The sequence below is a fragment of the Myodes glareolus genome, chromosome 4, assembly GCF_982192425.1.
Source record: "Myodes glareolus chromosome 4, mMyoGla1.1, whole genome shotgun sequence".
Classification (NCBI taxonomy): domain Eukaryota; kingdom Metazoa; phylum Chordata; class Mammalia; order Rodentia; family Cricetidae; genus Myodes; species Myodes glareolus.
In genome coordinates, this window is record NC_142029.1 from 14710591 (window position 1) to 14730886 (window position 20296).

A 20296-nucleotide genomic window follows, 5' to 3' on the forward strand; every position below is an offset into this window, starting at 1 on the left:
CATGTTGGGTGCTGGTGGCGCACACCTTTATTACCAGTACTCGGGAGGCAGAGGCAAGCGGATCTCTGTGAGTTTGAGGCCAGCCTGGTCTACAAGAGCTAGTTCCAGGACAGCTAGAACAGTTACACAAAGAAACCCTGTCTCGAAAAAACAAAACAAAACCACAAGTTGACCCCCACACTGACCTTAGCACCTTTGAGTCCAGGGGGTCCTTGTTCTCTAGAGGGTCCAGTATCTGGGTCCTCGATAGCCACCTGTGAGAACGAAGCAATGGATGGAAGATGAGTCTGTTATATAGATTAAGGGATCAGTACAGGTCTCAGGATCACATAGAATTATGGGACTGAAGATACTGCATGGAGTTTCTAGGGCCCAGTCTCAGGGTAACATCATCACCAGTCACAAGGCTGGGTGATCACCTTGGGGCCAGGAGGGCCAGGCGGTCCAGGGAGGCCAGGAAGGCCATCTCTGCCCTGCAGAAGAGAAGACAATGGGAGGTTGTGCCGGCCGGTACAGGCTCCAGCAAGGACTGCTTTGGGGTGCCTCCCCCAGCACACACCTGTTCTCCACGGTCTCCTTTCTCTCCTCGTTCTCCCTGGATACAAAGAGCAGTGTGAGGCCAACTCCACGGGGAGGCCAGTCGCTCTAACTATTGCCCTGGCTCTCCTGGTCAGCCCCAGACTCACCCTCTCTCCTGGCCGTCCTGCCTCCCCCACACCACCGGCCCGGCCTGGGAGTCCAGGAATGCCAGGCTTTCCAGGTTCCCCAGCAAGGCCAGGTGGGCCAGGTGGACCCCTCTCCCCAAGGGCCAGACCGGGAGGCCCCTGAGGGCCAGGGTCTCCACGATCTCCCTTCAGTCCACGTTCTCCAGGAAAACCAATGGAGCCCTGTGGGAGGAGAAGGGTAGATGCTTATGTCTGTTAGAACATGGCCTCCACAAGGCATCTCCACCGAGCAGTCACCAGCCACTTACCTCCTTGCCTGGAGGGCCTCGCTCACCGGGGTCCCCCTTGGGGCCATGTCTCCGCTCATCCCAGGTCTCCACAATGTCCCGCAGGGCTGACACCTGAGGAACGGTGAGGGCCCAGAGGAGCAGGGCCTGTAGCTGACACAGCTAATCCACAAGGCCCTGTGGAGTCTGCTTGTCTCACAGTGCCCCACTTGACCCCACCTCAGCTCTGAACAACCTACCTTGATGCCAGCGGTTTCCAGCAACCCCTCTGCATTCTGGAGACACAAAGATGGTAAAGAGCTAGGTTTCCATGCGAGAGAAGGCCCTGCCTCCTGCCCTACATTGTCACCCGGGTGAGTTTCTACATCCTCTCGGCCTCCGTGGAGGTCAAGTGTGAGGCCACTGGAAGACTATCTTTGGCATTTCTCCATTACCTGTGCTTCCTTGAAGGGAAGCGATAGGAACCCCAAAGGACAAGGGGCTGGGCACAGAGGGTAGAACCCACAGAGTCTCACAGCAAGGGAAAAGTGAGGAAGAAGTGGCGGCTAGAGGTAAGCAGACAAGGGTCAAGGGCCAGGTCTGGCTCACCAGCAAGCTCCCAGGTTCTCCTCGCAGGCCACGTTCTCCAGGAAGGCCCTAGAGACAAGACATGAGCGCTGGAACCCATCCTGTGGGATGTGTGTATATCCAGGGGAGGGCATAGCTACCTGAGCTCCAGCCTCACCTGTTCCCCTTTGGATCCAGTCTCTCCACGGTCACCCTAGAACAAAGAATGATCAAGTGGGGACATGTCTCCTAATCCTGCGTGTCCCTTATCATACTCTTTATCCAACATAGATACACATACTCACCTTAGGACCCACACTTCCTGGGACACCAGGGAAACCCTGAAATATAAGGGGACATAAAGGGGTCACATAGGGTCAAGGCATCCCAGGAGGGTAGCCCGGGAAACATAATGGGCCATTGATTCCAAGTCCTAGAATTACCCTAGGCACTCACCTGGCCAGGAGGACCGACCTGTCCTGGGAGACCTGGAGGACCCTGGAGTCCAGGATTACCAGGAGCTCCACGTTCACCCTTGGGACCATCAGGACCCTGTGGAGCATACAGTCAGCATCAAGGGCCTCAGGGAAGAGTGGAACCAGATCCCTCACAAGGTCATGATCGGGGTCACAGAATATAAAAATCTCAAGCACTTACTTCTCTTCCAGGGGCACCAGAATCTCCCTTTTCTCCCTAAGGAAGACAGGGATTTTTAGACATGGTCCAATCTGAAGCCACAGCATCCTCCAAGGTGAGGGGCTTACCTTCCTCCCATCTTCTCCAGGGTCTCCCGGTTCTCCCTGTGGGCAGAAGACTCATAAGCCTAGATGGTCCAGCTTTGAGACTGTCGGTATAGATGTCAGATGACTGTAACTGAATCTGTGCCTGTAACTTCATGGCTCTGTGTGTCTTAAAGTGTCTGTGTGTCCTTCCCAGCCAACTGCTGCGTGCCTATGGGTATGCCTATAGTGTCTGCATCCATGCACATGTATTCATGCCCTCCTCCGTTAGCTCTCCATATATGTGTAACTCCACATCTACGCGGACATAGTAGGTGTCCATGTCTTGTGAGTTCACATGCTCATATGTGTCTTAGCGGGTGTACAGAGCTTTTCATGTCCTAGAAGGTGACTTTCCCTGCTTGTCTGCTTATCATGGCCTATGTCTTAGCATGAGTTTGTATGTGTGCACTAAAGTCTCCAGATCCTTAAAAACTCTATGTTTTGACTTGTGTCTGCCAACCTTATATAATTTTCAATATATATGGTCATACATGTGTTGGTGACTGTTGCTATAAACACATTGCCAGCATGTCCTCAGATGTGTCATGACACAGCTATGGGACTTTGTCTAAGCAAAATGTCAAGTGTTAACATGTCTCTACAAGCCACTGAATGTGGCTTGATGCCCACAGATCTGTTGCTCCCAACCTGTTTTTGTGTCTCTTTGACTGGACAGGTGGCTGTGCCTTATCTTGTCATGCACTGGCCCTTCTGAACGGACACACACCTAACTCTCCGCATCTGGCCCTTCTGAACGGACACACACCTAACTCTGCGTCTGGCCCTTCTGAACGGACACACACCTAACTCTCCGCATCTGGCCCTTCTGAACGGACACACACCTAACTCTGCGTCTGGCCCTTCTGAACGGACACACACCTAACTCTCCGAGTCTGGCCCTTCTGAATGGACACACACCTAACTCTCTGCGTCTGGCCCTTCTGAACAGACACACACCTAACTCTCTGCGTCTGGCCCTTCTGAACAGACACGCACCTAACTCTCCGAGTCTGGCCCTTCTGAACGGACACACACCTAACTCTCTGAGTCTGGCCCTTCTGAACGGACACACGCACCTAACTCACCGTGTCTGCAAGGCTGCCCACGTGTGTACTAGAACACACTTCAGATACATCTTCACACGGGGGCTGTGTTTGTATTGGTGCATGTCTACATGTGTCAGTACACATGTTTCAGGTATTGTCTATGTTTCTGGGCTATGTGAATGCACTGGCCTTTCTTGGCAGGTTTAGTAACACTTAGACACACTCACGTTTTTCCCATTTAGACCAGGTTTGCCATCCTCGCCTGCCTTTCCCTGTGGGAACAGAGTGTTGGTCAGATATCAGGGCTCCGATAGCAGTAGGAAGAGACTACAAGGACAACATGAAGCTGGACTCACAGGTACTCCAGGGGGCCCAGGGGGACCAGGTTGGCCAGTGGGGCCATGTTCTCCTCGAAGGCCTGGAAGCCCCTGGAAAAAAATCCATTGCTAGGATTGAGAGGGTCTCTGAGATACCAGTTAGGACATGGCACCCCATTGCCAAGGAGGGCCCCCAGTGATGTGTAACACAGAGGTCAGCAAGGGGACTCTACTGACCTGCTGCCTAGGGACTGAGACCTAACAAAGACCCAGAAGGACCAACTGGCCCTATTTTCATTGATGTGAGACCTGAATGGAATTTCTGCTGGGCCTCCAAACCACCCTCCATCCTGGCATCTCCCCTAACTTACATCTCTCCCAGGGTCTCCAGCTTTGCCTGAAGCACCCTAAGAAGACATTCAAAGTTAGGTACAAGGGATGAGGGTCCCTGCCCACTGGCAGGACAATGGTTTCTGTGACCCCCAAAGCCTCTTCCCTCCAGGTAACGGTGCTATGCCCCATACGGGAAGGCTCTAAGAGGAAAACACACAGCTGGTGCCAGACCTCAAGGCCAACCAAACGAAGTGAAGGGATACAGAAATGGGACAGCCATTACTCACATGTGGCCCTGGGGGGCCAAGTGCTCCTGGTTTCCCATCCAGCCCATTCCGGCCATCCAGACCTGGGGGCCCCCGATCACCCTGAAGAAAACAGAGTGGCAGGAAGCCTTGCAGACCGAGATGGGTCCAAGAGCCAGCTCCACCTCCAGAAATAGATTACATCATCTTACCTTGTCTCCTGCAGGGCCTCGGACACCTGGGTCTCCCTGGAGGGAAGAAGGTCAGTAAATGGTGCCAGCAAGATGGTGACACAAGTTAAGGGACAAAGCAGGTACTCACCTGTGGGCCAGGGGGTCCCCGAAGCCCGTCAATGCCCTGAGGACAGAGGAAAGAAGAGTCAGAGTGAGGTTTTCCAGGACTACAGTTCCCACAGACCATCACACTTACCCTTTCTCCAGAGGCTCCAGGGGGGCCAGGATCACCCTTGGGTCCTCGAGGACCCTCCTGTCCAGGCTCTCCCTGTGGCAGAGACAGGCTTGCTGAGGGAACACTCCTCAGCCACTAAGTACATTTGAGCCGGGTCCCGTCGTAAGGGACACCAGATCATTGCCAGACTTCTGGCTTCGCTTTACCCACAAACCCCAGTACCTTGTCTCCATATCCAATTCCTGCATCCACCTATAGGGGAATGAGCAATTAGAACACTTCAAGAGGAAATCTGAGGCTAGAAAGGGGAAATGGGGTCTGTGAGGGGCTGTGAAGATCGACAGAGGGGTCAAGGGACTGTGAGGGAAGAGCATAGGGTAAGAGGAGACAAGAGTCCACAGGGGCAGGAAAGGGAGATGGCAGAAGACAGGACCTAGCTTTACACCTACCGGCCGTCCAGGGGGACCTGGGAGGCCCTGGGAAAAGAAATTACAAGCATCAATAGGAGCCTTGAGGTTACCTGGACATCAAAGTTCATAGTTGCCCCAGGTTCGACTCTGCCTCCCAGTTCCCTAAAGCACCCCAATGCCAACTCCTAGGCTCGCAAGTGGCCATCACTGTTTCCCCTGATAACTTCCAGACCCCTTTCATGGTCAACGGCCACATGGCAGCCCACACAAGCCCAGGACGGGTACTACTCACCGGCTCCCCACGGTCACCCTTGGGTCCAGATGGTCCAGGGCTACCCTGCAGAAGGCCAGGGAGTCACTCAGGACAGACAGCAATTGGGGGGAGACTTAGAAGTACCACGAGGGCTTGTGGGGTCCTGACGGCCTTTGGGAAGTTCTCACAAAAGAGGCGAAGGGAGTGAGGGCAGTGACGGTGGATTGGGTGGATGACTGAGACTCACATTCCGTCCATCTTCTCCAGGGTCTCCCTGCTCGCCTTTCTCACCCACAGGCCCCCGGGCCCCAGGGGCGCCCTGAGAAGAACAATTGGTTTGAGATGGACTCTGGCATCTGCAGATTTTCCCATGAGCGGCATTTCCTATATTCCACATCACCCCGAAGTCCATGACAGAGTTTCCCATCACCCCACACCTCCCTGTAGATTCCCCTCTCACCTCCCATCCCTCCCAGAGCCTCCTACCACCTTCTGGTCTAAGGGTCTCCTTCCTTTTTGCTCAACCCCTCATTTCTCCCAACCAACACTCACACGAGGGCCACGCTCGCCGGCTTTTCCAGGCAAACCTGGGTCACCCTGGTGATGGAGAGAAAAGTCAGTCTGTGCAGGTGGGTTAGGGTCTAACTGACTCAGTAAGTGGGGACAGAGATGGCCTGGACACTGACTGGGCAGGGGGAGATGGCGATGGACAAGGTGACCACTTAGGGCCCCAACCATCCTAGGGGTCATGGTTCAAGGGTAAAGGATAAAAGCCACAGTGGGGAGGAGTCTCACCGGGGTGCCCTCGTCACCTTTCTCTCCAGCTTCACCCTGAGAGACATGAGTCAGCTTGGTACGAAGACCCCAGTGATACATACAAGCACCCAGACTCCCTGTTCTCCACCCCCCCAACTCCAGCCTCTCACATCTCTTCCTCGGGGGCCAACAGGTCCTGGGGGGCCAGGTCGCCCAGGATCTCCCTTCTCTCCAGGAGGCCCCGAGTTGCCCTGTCAGGGAGACAAGAAAGAGGTGATGAAGAACTCAGATACCAGGCAGCCTTTGAGAGGAGGTTACTCCAGAAACTCTGGGGTCGTCCAAGGTTGTAGATACATACTGTGGGTCCTGCTCTGCCAGTGAGGCCAATGGGACCCTGAGAGAGAGCAGGAAGGGTAATAGGACTTAGCCAGAGTTTGAGGTACCTTTCCCTCCACCTTCTGTTACACTGCCCCCCTCCACATTTATTCACCCGGTCTCCAGGGTCTCCTTTGGGCCCAGGGTCTCCAGGAAGAGCCAATCCAGGTGGGCCCTATAGATGGGAAGAGCAGAATTCAGGAGAGCATAACATCCAGCTGTGCCTACCCACAAACCCTCTCCCCTTACTCACTTGTTCCCCTTTGGTTCCAGCAGCTCCTCTGGGCCCAGGGAGTCCAGCATCTCCCTAAAGGTGACAAGGAGTGTCAGTGCTAGTACCAGGCTCCAGGTATTGCCACAACCCAGCAATCATGCTGCAAGCCTTGTGATTTCTAGGTAGCACCCAAGATAGACCCTGTGACCTTGACCTCAAACCTCCAGATGTACCTTTTCTCCTTTGATTCCAGCACCACCAGGACCCTGAAAACAAGCAGGACAGACACAGCTCAGCCTTGTCTAGGGATTCATAGGATCAGGCTCCATGAGGACAGAGATAAATGAAGCTAGATGTCACGGAGCTCAGTCTCTGCCTGTAGGTCACAGGCTCACTAACGAGAACAAGGGAAGGGACACACACAATGGACTGACACATGTCCATGACTGCAGAATGGTTATGGAGCACAGGGGCACAGCTGGGGGTCTGAAGGAGATTACCAAGCAAGGGGAATCGCCAAGCTGAGCTACCCAGGGTTGAGGTTGTGCAGCATAGCCCACGGCCCCAGGGCTATGCTGGCCTCGGGACCCCATCTGTTCCTCACTTACCACTGCAGGATCCCCGGGGCGACCAGGCTCCCCCTGCAGAGAGAGGACAGGTCAAAAGGTTACCTAGGAACCCAAAGTTCAAGTGTCCCATCTGCCACATCCCTGCTGCCAGGAAGTATGACATCCAACCCATAAGTTACCTTTTCTCCTCTGCGGCCAGCAGGTCCTGGTGGCCCCTGTACACAGAGAAATTGTGAGTCCAAACAGGGAGAGAGGGACACAGGAAAGCCCCATTCCTGCTCCCCCGCCAAAGTCACAGACTCACCTCAGGACCCTCCACTCCAGGGTGTCCAGCAGCCCCCGGGAGTCCCTGCAGAAGAGAAACAGGTGCTGCTCCAGGTGGGTGGGGGTGGGTTAGAAAGGGGTTTCAGGGGACTGGGATTGGGCTGGGCAGGAGTTGAACTTGGCAAGAGACAAAGAGAAGCAAAAGCCAAGGGCAGTTTACCCAAGTCAGAAAACTGAAAGCTCGATCCCTAAGGCTGAGCACTGTATCCCTAAGGATTAGGTGTCTTGGGCTGATGGGTAGAAGGGCAGGGGTAGAACGGATCAAGAGCAAGAAATTAGAACTAGGAGGGAACATAGAATCTACAAGTCAGCCAGCATTGGCTGAGGTCAAAGGGACTTACCTGGGGTCCCACTGGACCAGGTGGTCCCCGTTCACCCTGACAGAACAGAAGAGGTTAGAGCTGAGAATGGTCCTGGGTTCTCCCAAGCCCCCCAGGTTCATGTACCTTTTCTCCAGGCTCTCCCGGGGTCCCTGTCTGTCCCCGGTCACCCTAAGGAAAAAGAAGAGAGGGGCTTTCAGAGAACACCAAATAGAGTGTATCGACCTCCAGCTACTAAAACTACTAAAGCCTTTGCTATCTCTAGGCCCATAACCTTCCAGCCTCCGCAACACTGTGGGAGGGTCCAGACTACGACACCTTACGTCTGCACACACTCCCTGCCACAACTGGTACTTACTTTGGGCCCAGTAGTTCCAGGAGCTCCCCGCAGGCCCTGGAAAGGACAACGGGGAGTTCAGAGATTTGGGTTAGTGCATACAGATGAAACGGGAGCTGACGATTGGAGGCAGAAACTGGAGCTAACTCACCGGTTCACCTGGGGCCCCAGGTTGTCCTGGAAGGCCTGGGGATCCATCCTCACAGTCACCCTGAAGGAGGAAAAAAATGACAGGAAGACCCAGGGGAAGCCCCACCTATGGGCCACCAAGAGGTCGAGTTCCTACCTTCTCTCCCTTATCTCCAGTGCGGCCAGCTGGGCCTTGGGGTCCAGGGCTTCCAGGAAGACCCTAGAAGGAAGTAAACAAATATATAAGCCAAAAACTAGGAAACCCAGCACTCAACCACTTCCTCAGTAGAAGCCCATGGCCTCCTCACCGGAAGTCCAGGCTCGCCTTGTCCAGTGCCACCAATACCTGGTCCTGGGGGACCCTGGAGAAGGACAGTGTGTCAAGAGATGGCCATGAGACTCAGACTCCAAGCCATCCCCAGGATACCTAGTCCCTTACTTACCCGTTCCCCACGATCACCTTTGTCACCCTGGAAGACAGATCATGACCCCATGACTATGGACCATACCCTTCCTCCCCAAGATACAAGGAGAGTTATTGGGTCAAACTTTATTATAGAAATAATGGGAGCTGGGTGTGGTAGCACACGCCTTTAATCCCAGCACTTGGGAGGCAGGCAGATCTCTGTGCGTTCAAGGCCAGCCTGGGTCTGCATAGTAAGTTCCATGCTAGCTCAAGTTACATAGAGCAATCCTGTCTCAACGCCCCCACCCCTAAAGAATAATGGGGGACCAAGGAGTGGGAGTCAAAGGCCAGAGTGGTAAGTGTTGTATGTGTTGTATGGGCTCCAGCGGGGCCACCGAGTCTCTGAATGACACAGCGTTCATAAGACTAATAGGGGATCATGGTGTCACCTTGACTGATGTTCCTGGAAGTCCTGGGGGACCACGGGGTCCTGGCTGCCCCGAAGAGCCACGAGGTCCGGGGGGTCCCTGATAAAGGAAACAATACATAAAGTGTTTTAGACCTCACTGTCACCCCACATCCGGTCTTCTCCCTCTCCTGTATCTCTTGCCGTCACATATCTTGGAACTTACCGAAGGTCCAGGGTCCCCTTTCCTTCCAGGAAGTCCTGGCCCTTCACCTCCATTGACTTGCCCAGGCTCCCCCTGTGTGGGCAGAGAGCAGTTCTCAGGGTAGGGAAGGTAGAATAACCTCCTCCAGTTCTTCCTTAGCAGGCTTTAGGCCTTGTTTAGGGTCTAGCCTGGGGCACCCCTGTTCCTCCAGGAAATATCCTGGCTCCCTCTCCCTTTCCCTTTCACCTACCGGTTCCCCCTTTGGGCCTCGAGGCCCTCGCTCTCCCTGAGGACAAAGCAGAGGAGAAGGGTAGTAAATTCAGATGAGTCTCAGGTTGGCCCTCATAAGCCATGACTGACCCCAGCCTCAGGCTCTTCACCCCATAGAAAAAACCCCAGAAGGCACTGGAAAAGCAAAAGCACTTACCGGTTCCCCAGGAGGGCCAGGCCGCCCTGGAGAGCCCTGCAAATGGAGGTCAAAGGCAGAACAGTCAAAACCATAGCACCCAGTCGGCCATGGTGCCTTCAATCCCAGCACTCGGGAGGCAGAGGCAGGAAGATCTCTGCGAGTTTGAGGCTAGCCTGGTCTACAGAACAAGTTCCAGGACAGACTTCAAAGCTATACAGAGAAACCCTGTCTCAAAAAAACAAAGCCCAAACCAAAAACAAAAACAACAACAAAACAAAACAAAAACCCATTAGCATCCATTCAAGGAATTGTCCCCCTGTGACCAGCAAAGGCAAGGTTGACTCACCTTAATGCCAGGAGACCCAGGAACACCAGTGAGGCCAGGACTGCCTGGAGGCCCTTCTGGGCCAGGAAAGCCCTAGAAAGGCAAGAAGGTCAGAGCCCGGAAAGATTCTCCGCCCGTCCTGGTTTACATCAAGAGCCCCATCCTATTAACCATGGCTCTAACATCCAGGATCCTAAGTGCTACCAGAGGTGAGCAGTCGGGGAAAAGCGGCACTACCAAAGTGAAGGGCGCTAATCCCAGGCAGTGAAGAGGCAGAGGCCCAGCCTCTCAGGGATCTCAAAGCCTTTTTACTCTCTCCACTCCAGAACCTCTGCCTAATCTGCTGTGGTTTATAATCTTCACTCAGGCTTCTAAGAATATTCTGTGGGAATTTATTTATTTGTGATAGGGTCTTGCTGTACAGTCTAGGTTAGCCTCAATGCTGTGGCTCCCCTTACTCCTGCTTCTTGGGCACTAGGATTATAAGTATGCATGCCCAGCTCATGCTGGCTCTAACTCCTCTTCCTCCTCTTTCTCTATGCCCTCTGAGAGCACCAGCAGGAGCACCCTGGAGATGGCTGATGACCTCCACACTCACCCTCTCGCCTTTTGCCTGGGTACTTCCAGGGGGACCCTGTGGGCCAGGTGCACCGGTCCTGCCCTGAGTGAGAAGAACAGGTCAGGAGGCTGCAAACCAGTCAGGGTAGGGGCAGGTGTGGAGAGGTACTCACCGGGAGACCGGGGGGACCTGGAGGTCCAGCTTGTCCTTGCAGTCCCTAAAAGGGGCGACCCAAGTGAGTCCTGTGCTGTCACCCAGCTCGGGCCCCACTGACCTGGTCTGTTGTTTACCTCTACAGGGTTTCTTACCGGTACTCCAGGCTCCCCCTTCTGGCCCTAGGAAAAGACATGTCAGCAGAGGGTAAGAATACCCAGCCTAATGTGGCCTTTCACGCATTCAGCCCTGGTCACTCACCTGTGGACAATGCACAGCACAAGGCTCCGGTTGTGGCTGTGGACAAAGAGGCGCTTTGAGACCAGGAAGCTCTCCTAAAACAGCCCCTACGTCCCCTGTCTACTACAGGTTCTCAAGAGGCCTCGTCCAAACCTGTATGGTCACAGCTGCCTGACACAGGGCTACTGCCAGATCACCGACTGCTCGGTCCAAGCTTGGGCCATTATCCACGGCAAAGAAGTTCTGGGTGGGGTCCATGCCAGGTGCCAAGCGTCGCAGCTGCTCTGGGTCAGCTCCCGCCATACCCAAAATCATCACCTTGAGCCCTAAGAAGAAATCCAACAACCTACATGACGACCTCACTGGGGCCATCGCTATTCCCAAGGCCCCAATCCATCAGCCCTAGAGCTCACCAGAAGCCTGGACCTCACGAATGGGGCTGAATATGTTGTCCCCTCTCAGTGGCTCATCCACTAACAGGACCATCACCCCTGGCACTCGCTGACGGCGACCAGGAGCGTTGGGTGCCAAGAGGTGGCTGTGAGCTGTGATCACGGCTGTGCCTGGGAAGAAGGGCATGTCAGAAGCCTGAGACATTGAACTCCTGATGGGGAAGCCCCAGGAGCCCACGCCGTTTGCAGCCCTTACCTAGGTTGTTTCCGCTTGGGTCCACATAGGGGATATCCCGGATCTTTTGCAAGATGATGCCAAGATCATGGGAACTATTCAGGGGGAATAATGGGGAGGGCCGGTGACTGTAGGACAGCAGGCCAACCTGGGTGGGGGCAGACAGAGAGCATGGGGGGTGAAGGAATAGGACGGGGTCCTCAGAGTCTAGAGAAAAAGACACGGGTGGTATGACCAATTCAGAACTGCTAATTAGGGGGGTCTGTAATGATAGTAGGATGGGGGTCACCCAGCAGGTGAGATGGTCTGGAGCCTGGGGAGGAGCTAGGAGCACCTGAACCCCCAGAGGGCTGGGGAGTTGTTGGCTGGTGAGGAACCTGCAGAGAGGAGGGACAGAGACAGTGGAGTCTGCCTGTCTTTAGAGCCAAACCTGGGCAGCCTGTGGACCAAGAGGCCCGAGTGCAGACACCAGCCTCTCCAGGACCCTCCTGACGACCTCTGCATTGTGAGCATTGTCTCGAGTGGTATGTAACAAGAACACCACGTCCACCTGGCCGTGAGGACACACTGCACAAAAGAACCAAGTTACTAGCATCATTAGCCATATCGTGGCCCCCCGGGCTTCTCCCACTGTTCATTCCATACCTGGCTTTTGTGTGACAGAGACCTCAGGACCTCGTGTACCCCTCTGGATAGGTGTCAGAGAGAAGACATAGGAAACACCAGGGTCTAGGCCCGTCACCCTGTGGGAGCTTGAGGTCCCTGGCAGTGTCTGTGGGGCCCCAGGCACTTCTGCAGAGGCAAATTTGGTTAAACAAGAGCTTCTCTATGGAGCTACAAATACCACCCCCCCAACTCTGGCCTTCACCTCACCCTGGCCAGTTCCTCTGAGGGGCCGCCAGGACAAGATATAGCCGGATGCTTCAGGGACTGGGGTCCAGGCCAAAGTCACTGAGTCAATGGAGGTGTCCACCACCCGCAGATCAGTGCTCAGGACACGAGAGGGCTCTGAAAGAGGAATCAAAGACCAAAGAATCAGAGCCTGGATGCAGAGAACAAGAGCGACAGGATCTCCCGAAGCAGCTTGGCTTTAGTGAGGCATTATGGGAGATCATGGTGGATTCTCCCCCAGGGCCTTGGGGAGGGGCTACAGGAGTCACTTAGAACCTAGAGTGCAGGAAATTAGGCCACCTCATCAATGAGGGGAAGCAAGCGCACACCACAGTCCACAGAACTCTGGGAAGGCTCACCAGTGTGTGCAGACACCTTCCTAGGGGGCCCTTCTCCCGTCTGCCCCAGGACACTCAGCCATACGTGGTACAGTGTGGCTGGCTCCAGTCCATCCAGGTTGTAGCTGTTAGACTCAGGTCGCAAGATCAGGGACTGTTCCTGGCCACCTGAGACAAGAACGAGAGTAAGGACCAGGAATATGCAGGAGGGTGGTGACTAACGGTGACAGACGCACCCACCTCACCGACTCCCACCAACCACACTGACCACTGCTGATCAAGTCCATCTACCTGAATGACCTTCCTCTCTCATCTTTACCCTGGCCTCTCCACTGACCTACCAGATGCATCCCCTCAAGCCTGATTAGCCCCGCCCACCTTGTCTTTTAAGCCCCCAGCTGTTTTTGTTTCTGCAGACCTGATCCCCCTCCTCCCCTTTCACCAAAGTTGATGACTCCGCCTACTGGCCCTCTGCCTTCATTGATCCCAACCTATTGGTCCTACTAGGGCACCTCTCACCCTCAGGTTGCCAATGCAGACGGAAGCCCAGTGCTCCAGGTACTGGCTCCCAGCGCAGCCTCAAAGAATGCGCTCCACGCTGCACTACCTGAAGGCTCTCCAGAGGTGTTGGAGCCTCAGGCGCTTAAGGGAAAGCACTATAGTCAGGGAGGTTTGCCCCACAGGCTGCACCAATCCCAAGTACTACATTTGCCCACCTCCCCCAAGACTTTGCCCACACAGGTTCACTATAAATCCTTGATCCCTTCTCCAATCTCGGCACCCGTCCAGCCCCATAAACCCCACCCCTTGGACACAAGCCCCAATCCAAACCCCCAATCCTCCTACGTGTGGTGACGACAATAGAAACTGGTGCGCCCTCTCGGTCCCCAACCAGCGCCGTCACTCTCACTGAGTAGCTGACTCCGCCTTCGAGATCCCGTATCTCGGCAGAGTCTTTGTTTCCTGGGAGTATCTGGTGCCTCATAGGGCCGCCTGTCCAGGCCAGTCAAGAGTAAAAGTTAGGGGAGTTACCAGAGAGGGCACTGTAACCGGGAAGGACAAGCATGGGGTCATGGATCCATACCTTCACTCCGTCCCCATGCCAGTCTATAGGCTGTGGCTCCAGGGACTCCTACCCAAGTGACCCGTAGAACATCACTGGAAGCATTAAGGATTTGCAGTTTGGATACACTGCCCACAGGCTCAGGGGCTAGGGACAAAGGCAAGGTAAAGGTCAGGGGTCACTGGGTATCTAGCAGGGGGCAGGAGTGGCCAGGCAAGCATGGGTAATGGAGGCTAGGTGCGGTTAGTGCAGCTGGGTCAGTGGAGGGAACTTTAAGAGTGAGGAGGTCAGTGTTTCAAAGTAGGAAGTGTGGCATGGCCAAGGTCACCACCGTAGGTGGACACTCAGTCACCATGGGTGGTTCAGCGTGGACAGGAAAGTCACTGAACAGCAATGGAGTGGGTAGTTAGAGCAGGCAGAAATACACAGCAGGGTGGGTCAGCCGATGAGGTGAGAGAAGAGCTGGCCAGGGTCACTCACCAGTCCTCACAACCACAGAGGCCGGGGGGCCATCCACACCAGCGACATGGGTTCTCACATGCACTGTGTACTCCGTGTCTGGCTCCAGCCCATCGATGTCGGCCACCGTGGCTTCCCCAGAAACCAACTGAGATTTCTCTGGACCTAGAATCAGGGGTAGAGGCAACACCAGGACTTGGCAGACTACCCATACTCCACTTGAACCCCAAAAGATCTCCATCCGTCTTCCTCTCAGAATTTCCTCTCAGCCCCCCCTTAAACCCCTGCCTCCTACCACGGCTGGAGTGCCAGGAAACCCTGTATCCTGTGGCGCCAGGGACACCGGTCCAGGCAATGCTGATGGATGAGCTGCCAGACTGAGTCAAATGGACTCTCCTCACTGGGCTCAGTGGGTCTGCAGAGGGAGACAGCGGGAATCTGCTGAAGTAGGCAGGAGGTCTAATTGGAGAAGGGTGGAAGCTATCTGGTAAGGGAAGGCCATGAGTGTTTAAGGAGGCAGAGATCTCACAAATAAGGCAGTGAAAGTTTTGACAAAAGGCACCCTAGGAAGACGGGCAGGCAGGCAGCAGCAATCTGAAAGACAAGGTTTGACAGAGAAAAGTCTATGGATGCACTAGGGGATAGTGAGGACACCAGGCAAAGAACGAGTAAAAGTCTAAGAGAGAGCTGGGTCCAGAGAAAGAGGAGGAAGAGAAGGGGGAGGAGGGAGAGAAGGAAGAAGAGGAGGGAGGAAGAAGAGGAAGGAGAGAAGGGGGAGGAGGAAGAGAAGGGGGAGGAGGAAGAGGAAGAAAAGAAGGTGGAAGAAGAAGAGGAAGTGGCTGGTTCTGAGGGATGAGTAGCAGGAATAAGAAGAAAGACAGTGGGAACTGGGGGGGAGCACAGGCGAGCACGTAAGGGATAAAAAGGGCTACAGCAGTCTGAAGGGGCACTGGAGGCGAAGAACCAAGAGACCGCGGCAGGCTCTGACCAGTTCGAGCCACGATGACCACAGGGGGGCCCTCCTCTCTCCCCCGAAGTGCTGACACAGCCACGTGATAAGAGGTTCCAGGCTGCAGCCCCAGGATGTCTGCGGTGGTCGAGTCTGGGGTCAGTGTCTGACTGGACTCTGGACCTAGGAACAGAGAGAAACGATGGCCTGGTTTCTGACTGTCATCTTGGTCACCCCCTCAGCGATCCATACACTCCGCACTGACCGCTGCCTGTCCTCCAGCTAATCCGAAACCCACTGGCCCCAGGTACAGGTCCCCAGGCCACTCTAATTCTTGTTGCATCTGACACCACAACTCGCAGTCCTGGAATAGTGAGTTGGGTTTCTGGATCTGGAGATTAAAGACAGGAGTCAAGGGTCAAGATGGGGACAGCAGCAAGTCAGTAACCGGTCCCTACAAGTCTCCCAAAGTGCTCACCTCTGCGGATTGTCAGGATGCTGGCACCGCCCTCATGAGTGCCCACTCGAGCAGACACCCGCACCGTGTAGCTGATCCCAGCTCGAACATCATCTAAGTCAAAGGTTGTCTGACTCCCAGGGAGCAACAGGGTTCGCTCAACTCCTGAGAGAAGGCAAGGTGGACAGGCAGGGGTCAGTACCACACAGGGATATAAAACAGCAGTCAGTGATGGGCAGGGATGCAAGACAAGGGGTTTCATGGGAGCTGGAAAATTGAATGGGGAGGGGCAGTGAGAGATGAAAGCAGTAAGAGAAAGGGATGCGGATTAAAGGGACCAGTTATGGAGGTAGCACAGGACAACTGGAGTCCCCAGAGAATGGGGACTCTGGGTAATAGAGGATGGAGTATGATGAGAGTCCGTGATAGCGAGGCGAGTGGATCAGCCGCTGACAGACACTGTCACCCAGAAGAGGTGAGTGCTGGGCGAGACATGAGAGATTAATATTAGAGGACTCTTAGTGGGGGGGGCAGTGGGAATGTGAGGGATTGGGGGGCACATGGGAGTCTGAAGGGGCTCTCGAGGCAAAGAATCAAGAGACTGAGACAGAGTCTGTCCAGTTTGCGCCACAATGACCACAGGGGGGCCCTCTTCTCCCTCTTGAGAAGGACAGCAGAAGGGAGGGTCATAGAGCTTGTGGTGGAGGAGGATGAGCCATGGTAGGGTAGGGGTGTGGGTGGAGTGGGGAGAGACAATTGGCGAGACAGGCAGAATAGAGGAGAGGAAAGACAGACCCTGGGGCAGTCCTGGGGATGGCAGTTGTCAGGATGTAGATGGGCAAAGAGATGACGGAAGTTGTCAGAACCCAGAGGAAGGGGTGTGAGGGTTCTGCAGGCTGGGACTTCAGGATGAGAAGACTTTTCTGACTGCTTCTGCCTTACCCTGGCTGCTGCGGACAGTGACACGGTACTCGGTGGCACCGGGGACTGGGTGCCAAGACACTCGCACCCGGTGCCCGGGTAGTTCTATGGCTCGTAAATTCATCACCTCGCCCGCTGGCTGCTCTGGCCCTGGGAGAGAGGAGACCGTAAGGCTGACTGGCGTCTGGAGCTGCTAGATTTTCCCGGTCAAGCTACAGAGCCCTCACCAGTAGGAACGACGGTTGCAGGAGTGGCCACCTCCCGGCCCTCCAACAGAGTGTAGAGCGTGAAGCGATACTCAGTGCCCGGCTGCAACCCATCCAGCTGGTGGCGGGTCACGTCAGAGGGTAGGACCACTTTCTGTGCTGGTTCCAAGCCTGCAAGATGGCAGGGACAGGTTAGCTGCCGCCAAGCTCCAAACCCTGCCTGCCCAGCCGTCCAGCTGCACTGACCACTTTCACGATGCCACTCCAACCGGTAGCCACGGGCCTCAGGCACCAAGTTCCAGGAAAGGAGGATGGATGTGGGGCTCAAGATGACAGGGTTCAGGGTCTGTTCAACTGAGGAGTCTGCCCAGGGCACATGGGTATCAATGGCCTCTGCACCCTGCCCTGCCTGCCCATCCCAACCTGAAGAAAGAACCCAGACTTCTCACCAGTGCGGGCAGTCAGAGAAGTGGCAGGCCCCACGCTGTGGCCAAATAGGGCGCTCACAGTCACCTCATAGTCTGTGCCAGGCTCCAAGTGATATAAAAGCATTGACCCCTGTCCAGGGCTCAGGTCCTGCTGCTGTGTTGCCCCGCCTGTATTGGGGCCACAGAGGGTTCAGTGGGTGTTACAGACGCAGGACTCTATCGTTTCATCAATCCACACCTCTCGCTTACCACGGAGGTCTCGCCATGCCACACGGTAGCCAGTGGCACCTGGCACTCTCCTCCAGGCGACCAGGAGGCTGTGGGATGTGATGTTCTGGATGCTCAACTCCAGCCCTTCCTCGGCAGCTGAGGGAAGGTCCACCAGGGATTGGTGAGGTCAAAAGTAGGAAGGGGTTTAGGGGTCTGGGTGGTTAGGACAATGGGGTCAGAGGTTAACAGAATTGCTCACTGGTCCGAGCTGTTCCACTCACGGCCTCCCCGATGCTGTTGGCGTAGAGGGCCACCACAGTCACTTGGTATTCAGTTAGTGGCCGGAGACCCTGTAGTCGCATGCTGGTCTCACCAGCTGGGACGTTCACCTGCCCAGGGCCAGAGGTCATCTCATATTGCTGGCCAAGTCCCCTAGCAGCCACCAATCACCGCTGACAAGCCTTACCTCTTGTCGCTCACTAGGCAGTGGCTGTCCCAGCCCTGTCAGAGGGGTGTACTGAACCTTGTAGCCAGTCACGGGGCCACTAGCCGCTGTCCACTGTACTCGCAAGGATTGACTACTTGGCTCAGACAGCACCAGGTCCCGGGGCCCAGATGGAGTGCCATCAGCTGCGAATGGGGTTGGGGCAGCATCAGGTCATCAGGAAAGAGGGTGAGGAGTACCTAAGTCAGCACTCCCAGGCTGGGGTTGGGAGAGGGGCCCAGGGCCAGAGTAGCCAGCATGGGCAGGAACTTACGAGGCAGGGTCACAGGCACTCCACCGGCGGTCGTGCACACCCTCCGGGAAATGAGGGGCAACAGTGTCCTCAAGATGCTGAAGTCATTGACGAAGAAAAAGAAGTCACTGGTTGGCTGTGAAGCAACCCGCTTCAGCTCTTCGGGGTCAGCATTCTTGATTCCTGAATAGATGCCCAAACAGGGTTCAGTTACTTCCTCATTCTCTGAATGGTCCCCACTCCAACTGACCTCTCGCCTCAGCTTGGTTCTCACCCACAGCAAACAGCTTGACTCCCTGCCCCTTCAGTTTTTGGGCAGCTGAGTCCACTAAGTCTTGGGATTTCCCATCCGTGATCAGGATACAGACCTAGAATAGATGCCAAGACCAGTAAGGGATGCTTTGAACATTTATTTTGGAGTCACATTTGGAGGCACAGTAAGTTTAGGGAACACCTTGGGTATGCCAGGTCGTGTTAGATGGGGCAAAAAGACATGGTCAGAAACATGACGAAGAGCGGCCCCTGTGCGTGTGTTGCCACCCTTATAGCTGAGTTCCCGGATGGCGCGGACAGTATCGCCTCCAGAGCCGAGTGCATCCAGACCAAATTCTGTCCTGAAGGGAAAAAGCGGGATAACGAAAGGCAAGGCTCTTTTCCTGTCCTGGCCTCTGGGATGAGAGCTCTTGAGAGTGCCCTTAGATCTGAGATCCCAGACCTCTACCACGGAAGCTTCCACGCTAACAGACTCTGCAGGTGCCATGCAGTTCAGCAATATTGTGGAACTTCAACAGACTGTGAACCCTTGAGGTTCCCAGCCTCGTGGGGACAGGATATCTGGTTAAAGCATTATAGGAGGAAGGGCCCAGGGGTAGGACAGTGGACACTGGCCAGACAGAAAGTCTTTCTGGTCAGAGAGCCCAACATGACTCTGACCGTGACCGTGCATCTCTATCCATACCAGAAAACAGAATCATCCTGTCTAGCTCACCCTACCTCTGACCCCTCCAGGACACTGATTTAGGAGTGTTTCAGGACAGTTATCCCTACCTCTCTCCAGAGGAGGTCTCAGCCAGGGCCTTTCTGGACTCCCCAAAGCCCGTTTCTAGACTCTCTTCTATCTGAGGAAAGGGTCTTGGGACCTACGGTCCTGGCCCCAAGTCAGCTACTCACTGTGGGTCATCACTGTACTGCACGGTGGCAAATCGGACGCCCTGCGCACTGGCTGCCCCTGAGAAAGGCAGCACCAGCCCCTCCAGGAATCCTCGCACTTCGCGGAAGTTGCTGCGGCCAATGGATGAAGAGCCGTCGAGTAAGAACACGATGTCAGCGGCGTAAAGGCGCGTGCAGGTCACTGAAGCGGGGAGGAGAGATCGTGACCTTTCCTAGGAATCCAGCCATCCTCTCTAGGCACTACGGTCCCCTGGGACTGAGTGGACAACAGGCTTCATCTGCCTATGCAAATGGGGCTCAGGTAGGCGTGTGCCTGCTAGCCTTGGAGGAAGCCGCAGTGGGGCTCAGGGAGGGCCGAAGCACCGTGGAGGAGGAGAGATCGCAAGCAGGGGTGTAGTTCTGGGGCTGAAGTCCCTCAGCTCCGGAGGGACTGTTGCCGGGTGGCAAAGAGCAGGGGATTCGGCATGCATCTAGAGAGCTAGAATTTGGGTGCCAACGGGATAGGAGGCAATTTGGGGAGCCCAGAGTGAAATTTGGGAAACCTGGGAAGAGTTAGAGGCATCGATAAAGAGTTTGGAGGAATTCTGGGTGGGAAGGTGTCAGGGATAAAGTTTGATGTATGGGTGACAGGGTGCAGAACCCCGGAAGGTGCCCACCTCTATCTCTGGACTGGGCCCACACTTCGGGCGCCCCCACCAGGACCTCGGCAGCGCAGAGTGCAGCGACCAGGAGCCGCAGCCTCATCCTGGGTGATAGAAACCGTCAGGCAGGAACCCCACCTCTGTTCCTTCTCCTGAGTCTTTGTCGGGTAGAAGCCTAGC

The 20296-nt window shown here is 55.2% G+C and overlaps 1 protein-coding gene across 3 annotated transcripts in view; it reads right to left on the minus strand.

Annotated features, from left to right (window-relative positions):
- Col7a1 (collagen type VII alpha 1 chain) overlaps nt 1–20283 on the minus strand; it is a 31754-nt gene extending 11471 nt beyond the window's left edge. For all 3 annotated transcript variants that reach the window (XM_087905229.1, XM_087905228.1, XM_087905227.1), the window contains exons 1-76: nt 20132–20283; nt 19476–19656; nt 18760–18919; nt 18580–18673; nt 18327–18488; nt 18035–18198; nt 17828–17957; nt 17608–17724; nt 17380–17526; nt 17177–17293; nt 16952–17101; nt 16746–16874; nt 15825–15968; nt 15612–15737; nt 15386–15529; nt 14693–14812; nt 14419–14562; nt 13960–14085; nt 13722–13868; nt 13395–13517; nt 12897–13043; nt 12520–12654; nt 12292–12438; nt 12077–12213; nt 11668–11794; nt 11433–11582; nt 11173–11345; nt 11041–11076; nt 10935–10961; nt 10799–10843; nt 10666–10728; nt 10089–10160; nt 9761–9796; nt 9584–9619; nt 9355–9426; nt 9172–9249; nt 8760–8786; nt 8625–8678; nt 8474–8536; nt 8339–8398; nt 8209–8244; nt 7977–8021; nt 7872–7907; nt 7511–7555; nt 7386–7421; nt 7246–7278; nt 6871–6903; nt 6677–6730; nt 6539–6598; nt 6407–6442; nt 6219–6299; nt 6088–6123; nt 5845–5889; nt 5540–5611; nt 5332–5376; nt 5079–5105; nt 4852–4881; nt 4651–4722; nt 4543–4578; nt 4434–4469; nt 4264–4344; nt 4015–4050; nt 3683–3754; nt 3554–3598; nt 2263–2298; nt 2156–2191; nt 1955–2050; nt 1804–1839; nt 1677–1712; nt 1541–1588; nt 1192–1227; nt 974–1066; nt 687–887; nt 560–595; nt 420–473; nt 186–254 (exon numbers count right to left, since the gene is read on the minus strand). In XM_087905229.1, the coding sequence (XP_087761355.1) occupies nt 186–254; nt 420–473; nt 560–595; nt 687–887; nt 974–1066; nt 1192–1227; nt 1541–1588; nt 1677–1712; nt 1804–1839; nt 1955–2050; nt 2156–2191; nt 2263–2298; nt 3554–3598; nt 3683–3754; nt 4015–4050; nt 4264–4344; nt 4434–4469; nt 4543–4578; nt 4651–4722; nt 4852–4881; nt 5079–5105; nt 5332–5376; nt 5540–5611; nt 5845–5889; nt 6088–6123; nt 6219–6299; nt 6407–6442; nt 6539–6598; nt 6677–6730; nt 6871–6903; nt 7246–7278; nt 7386–7421; nt 7511–7555; nt 7872–7907; nt 7977–8021; nt 8209–8244; nt 8339–8398; nt 8474–8536; nt 8625–8678; nt 8760–8786; nt 9172–9249; nt 9355–9426; nt 9584–9619; nt 9761–9796; nt 10089–10160; nt 10666–10728; nt 10799–10843; nt 10935–10961; nt 11041–11076; nt 11173–11345; nt 11433–11582; nt 11668–11794; nt 12077–12213; nt 12292–12438; nt 12520–12654; nt 12897–13043; nt 13395–13517; nt 13722–13868; nt 13960–14085; nt 14419–14562; nt 14693–14812; nt 15386–15529; nt 15612–15737; nt 15825–15968; nt 16746–16874; nt 16952–17101; nt 17177–17293; nt 17380–17526; nt 17608–17724; nt 17828–17957; nt 18035–18198; nt 18327–18488; nt 18580–18673; nt 18760–18919; nt 19476–19656; nt 20132–20219 (6303 nt within the window). In that variant the 5' untranslated portion in view covers nt 20220–20283. The remainder of the gene's footprint in view (nt 1–185; nt 255–419; nt 474–559; nt 596–686; nt 888–973; nt 1067–1191; nt 1228–1540; nt 1589–1676; nt 1713–1803; nt 1840–1954; nt 2051–2155; nt 2192–2262; nt 2299–3553; nt 3599–3682; nt 3755–4014; nt 4051–4263; nt 4345–4433; nt 4470–4542; nt 4579–4650; nt 4723–4851; nt 4882–5078; nt 5106–5331; nt 5377–5539; nt 5612–5844; nt 5890–6087; nt 6124–6218; nt 6300–6406; nt 6443–6538; nt 6599–6676; nt 6731–6870; nt 6904–7245; nt 7279–7385; nt 7422–7510; nt 7556–7871; nt 7908–7976; nt 8022–8208; nt 8245–8338; nt 8399–8473; nt 8537–8624; nt 8679–8759; nt 8787–9171; nt 9250–9354; nt 9427–9583; nt 9620–9760; nt 9797–10088; nt 10161–10665; nt 10729–10798; nt 10844–10934; nt 10962–11040; nt 11077–11172; nt 11346–11432; nt 11583–11667; nt 11795–12076; nt 12214–12291; nt 12439–12519; nt 12655–12896; nt 13044–13394; nt 13518–13721; nt 13869–13959; nt 14086–14418; nt 14563–14692; nt 14813–15385; nt 15530–15611; nt 15738–15824; nt 15969–16745; nt 16875–16951; nt 17102–17176; nt 17294–17379; nt 17527–17607; nt 17725–17827; nt 17958–18034; nt 18199–18326; nt 18489–18579; nt 18674–18759; nt 18920–19475; nt 19657–20131) is intronic.
- Nucleotides 20284–20296: the final 13 nt, after the last annotated feature.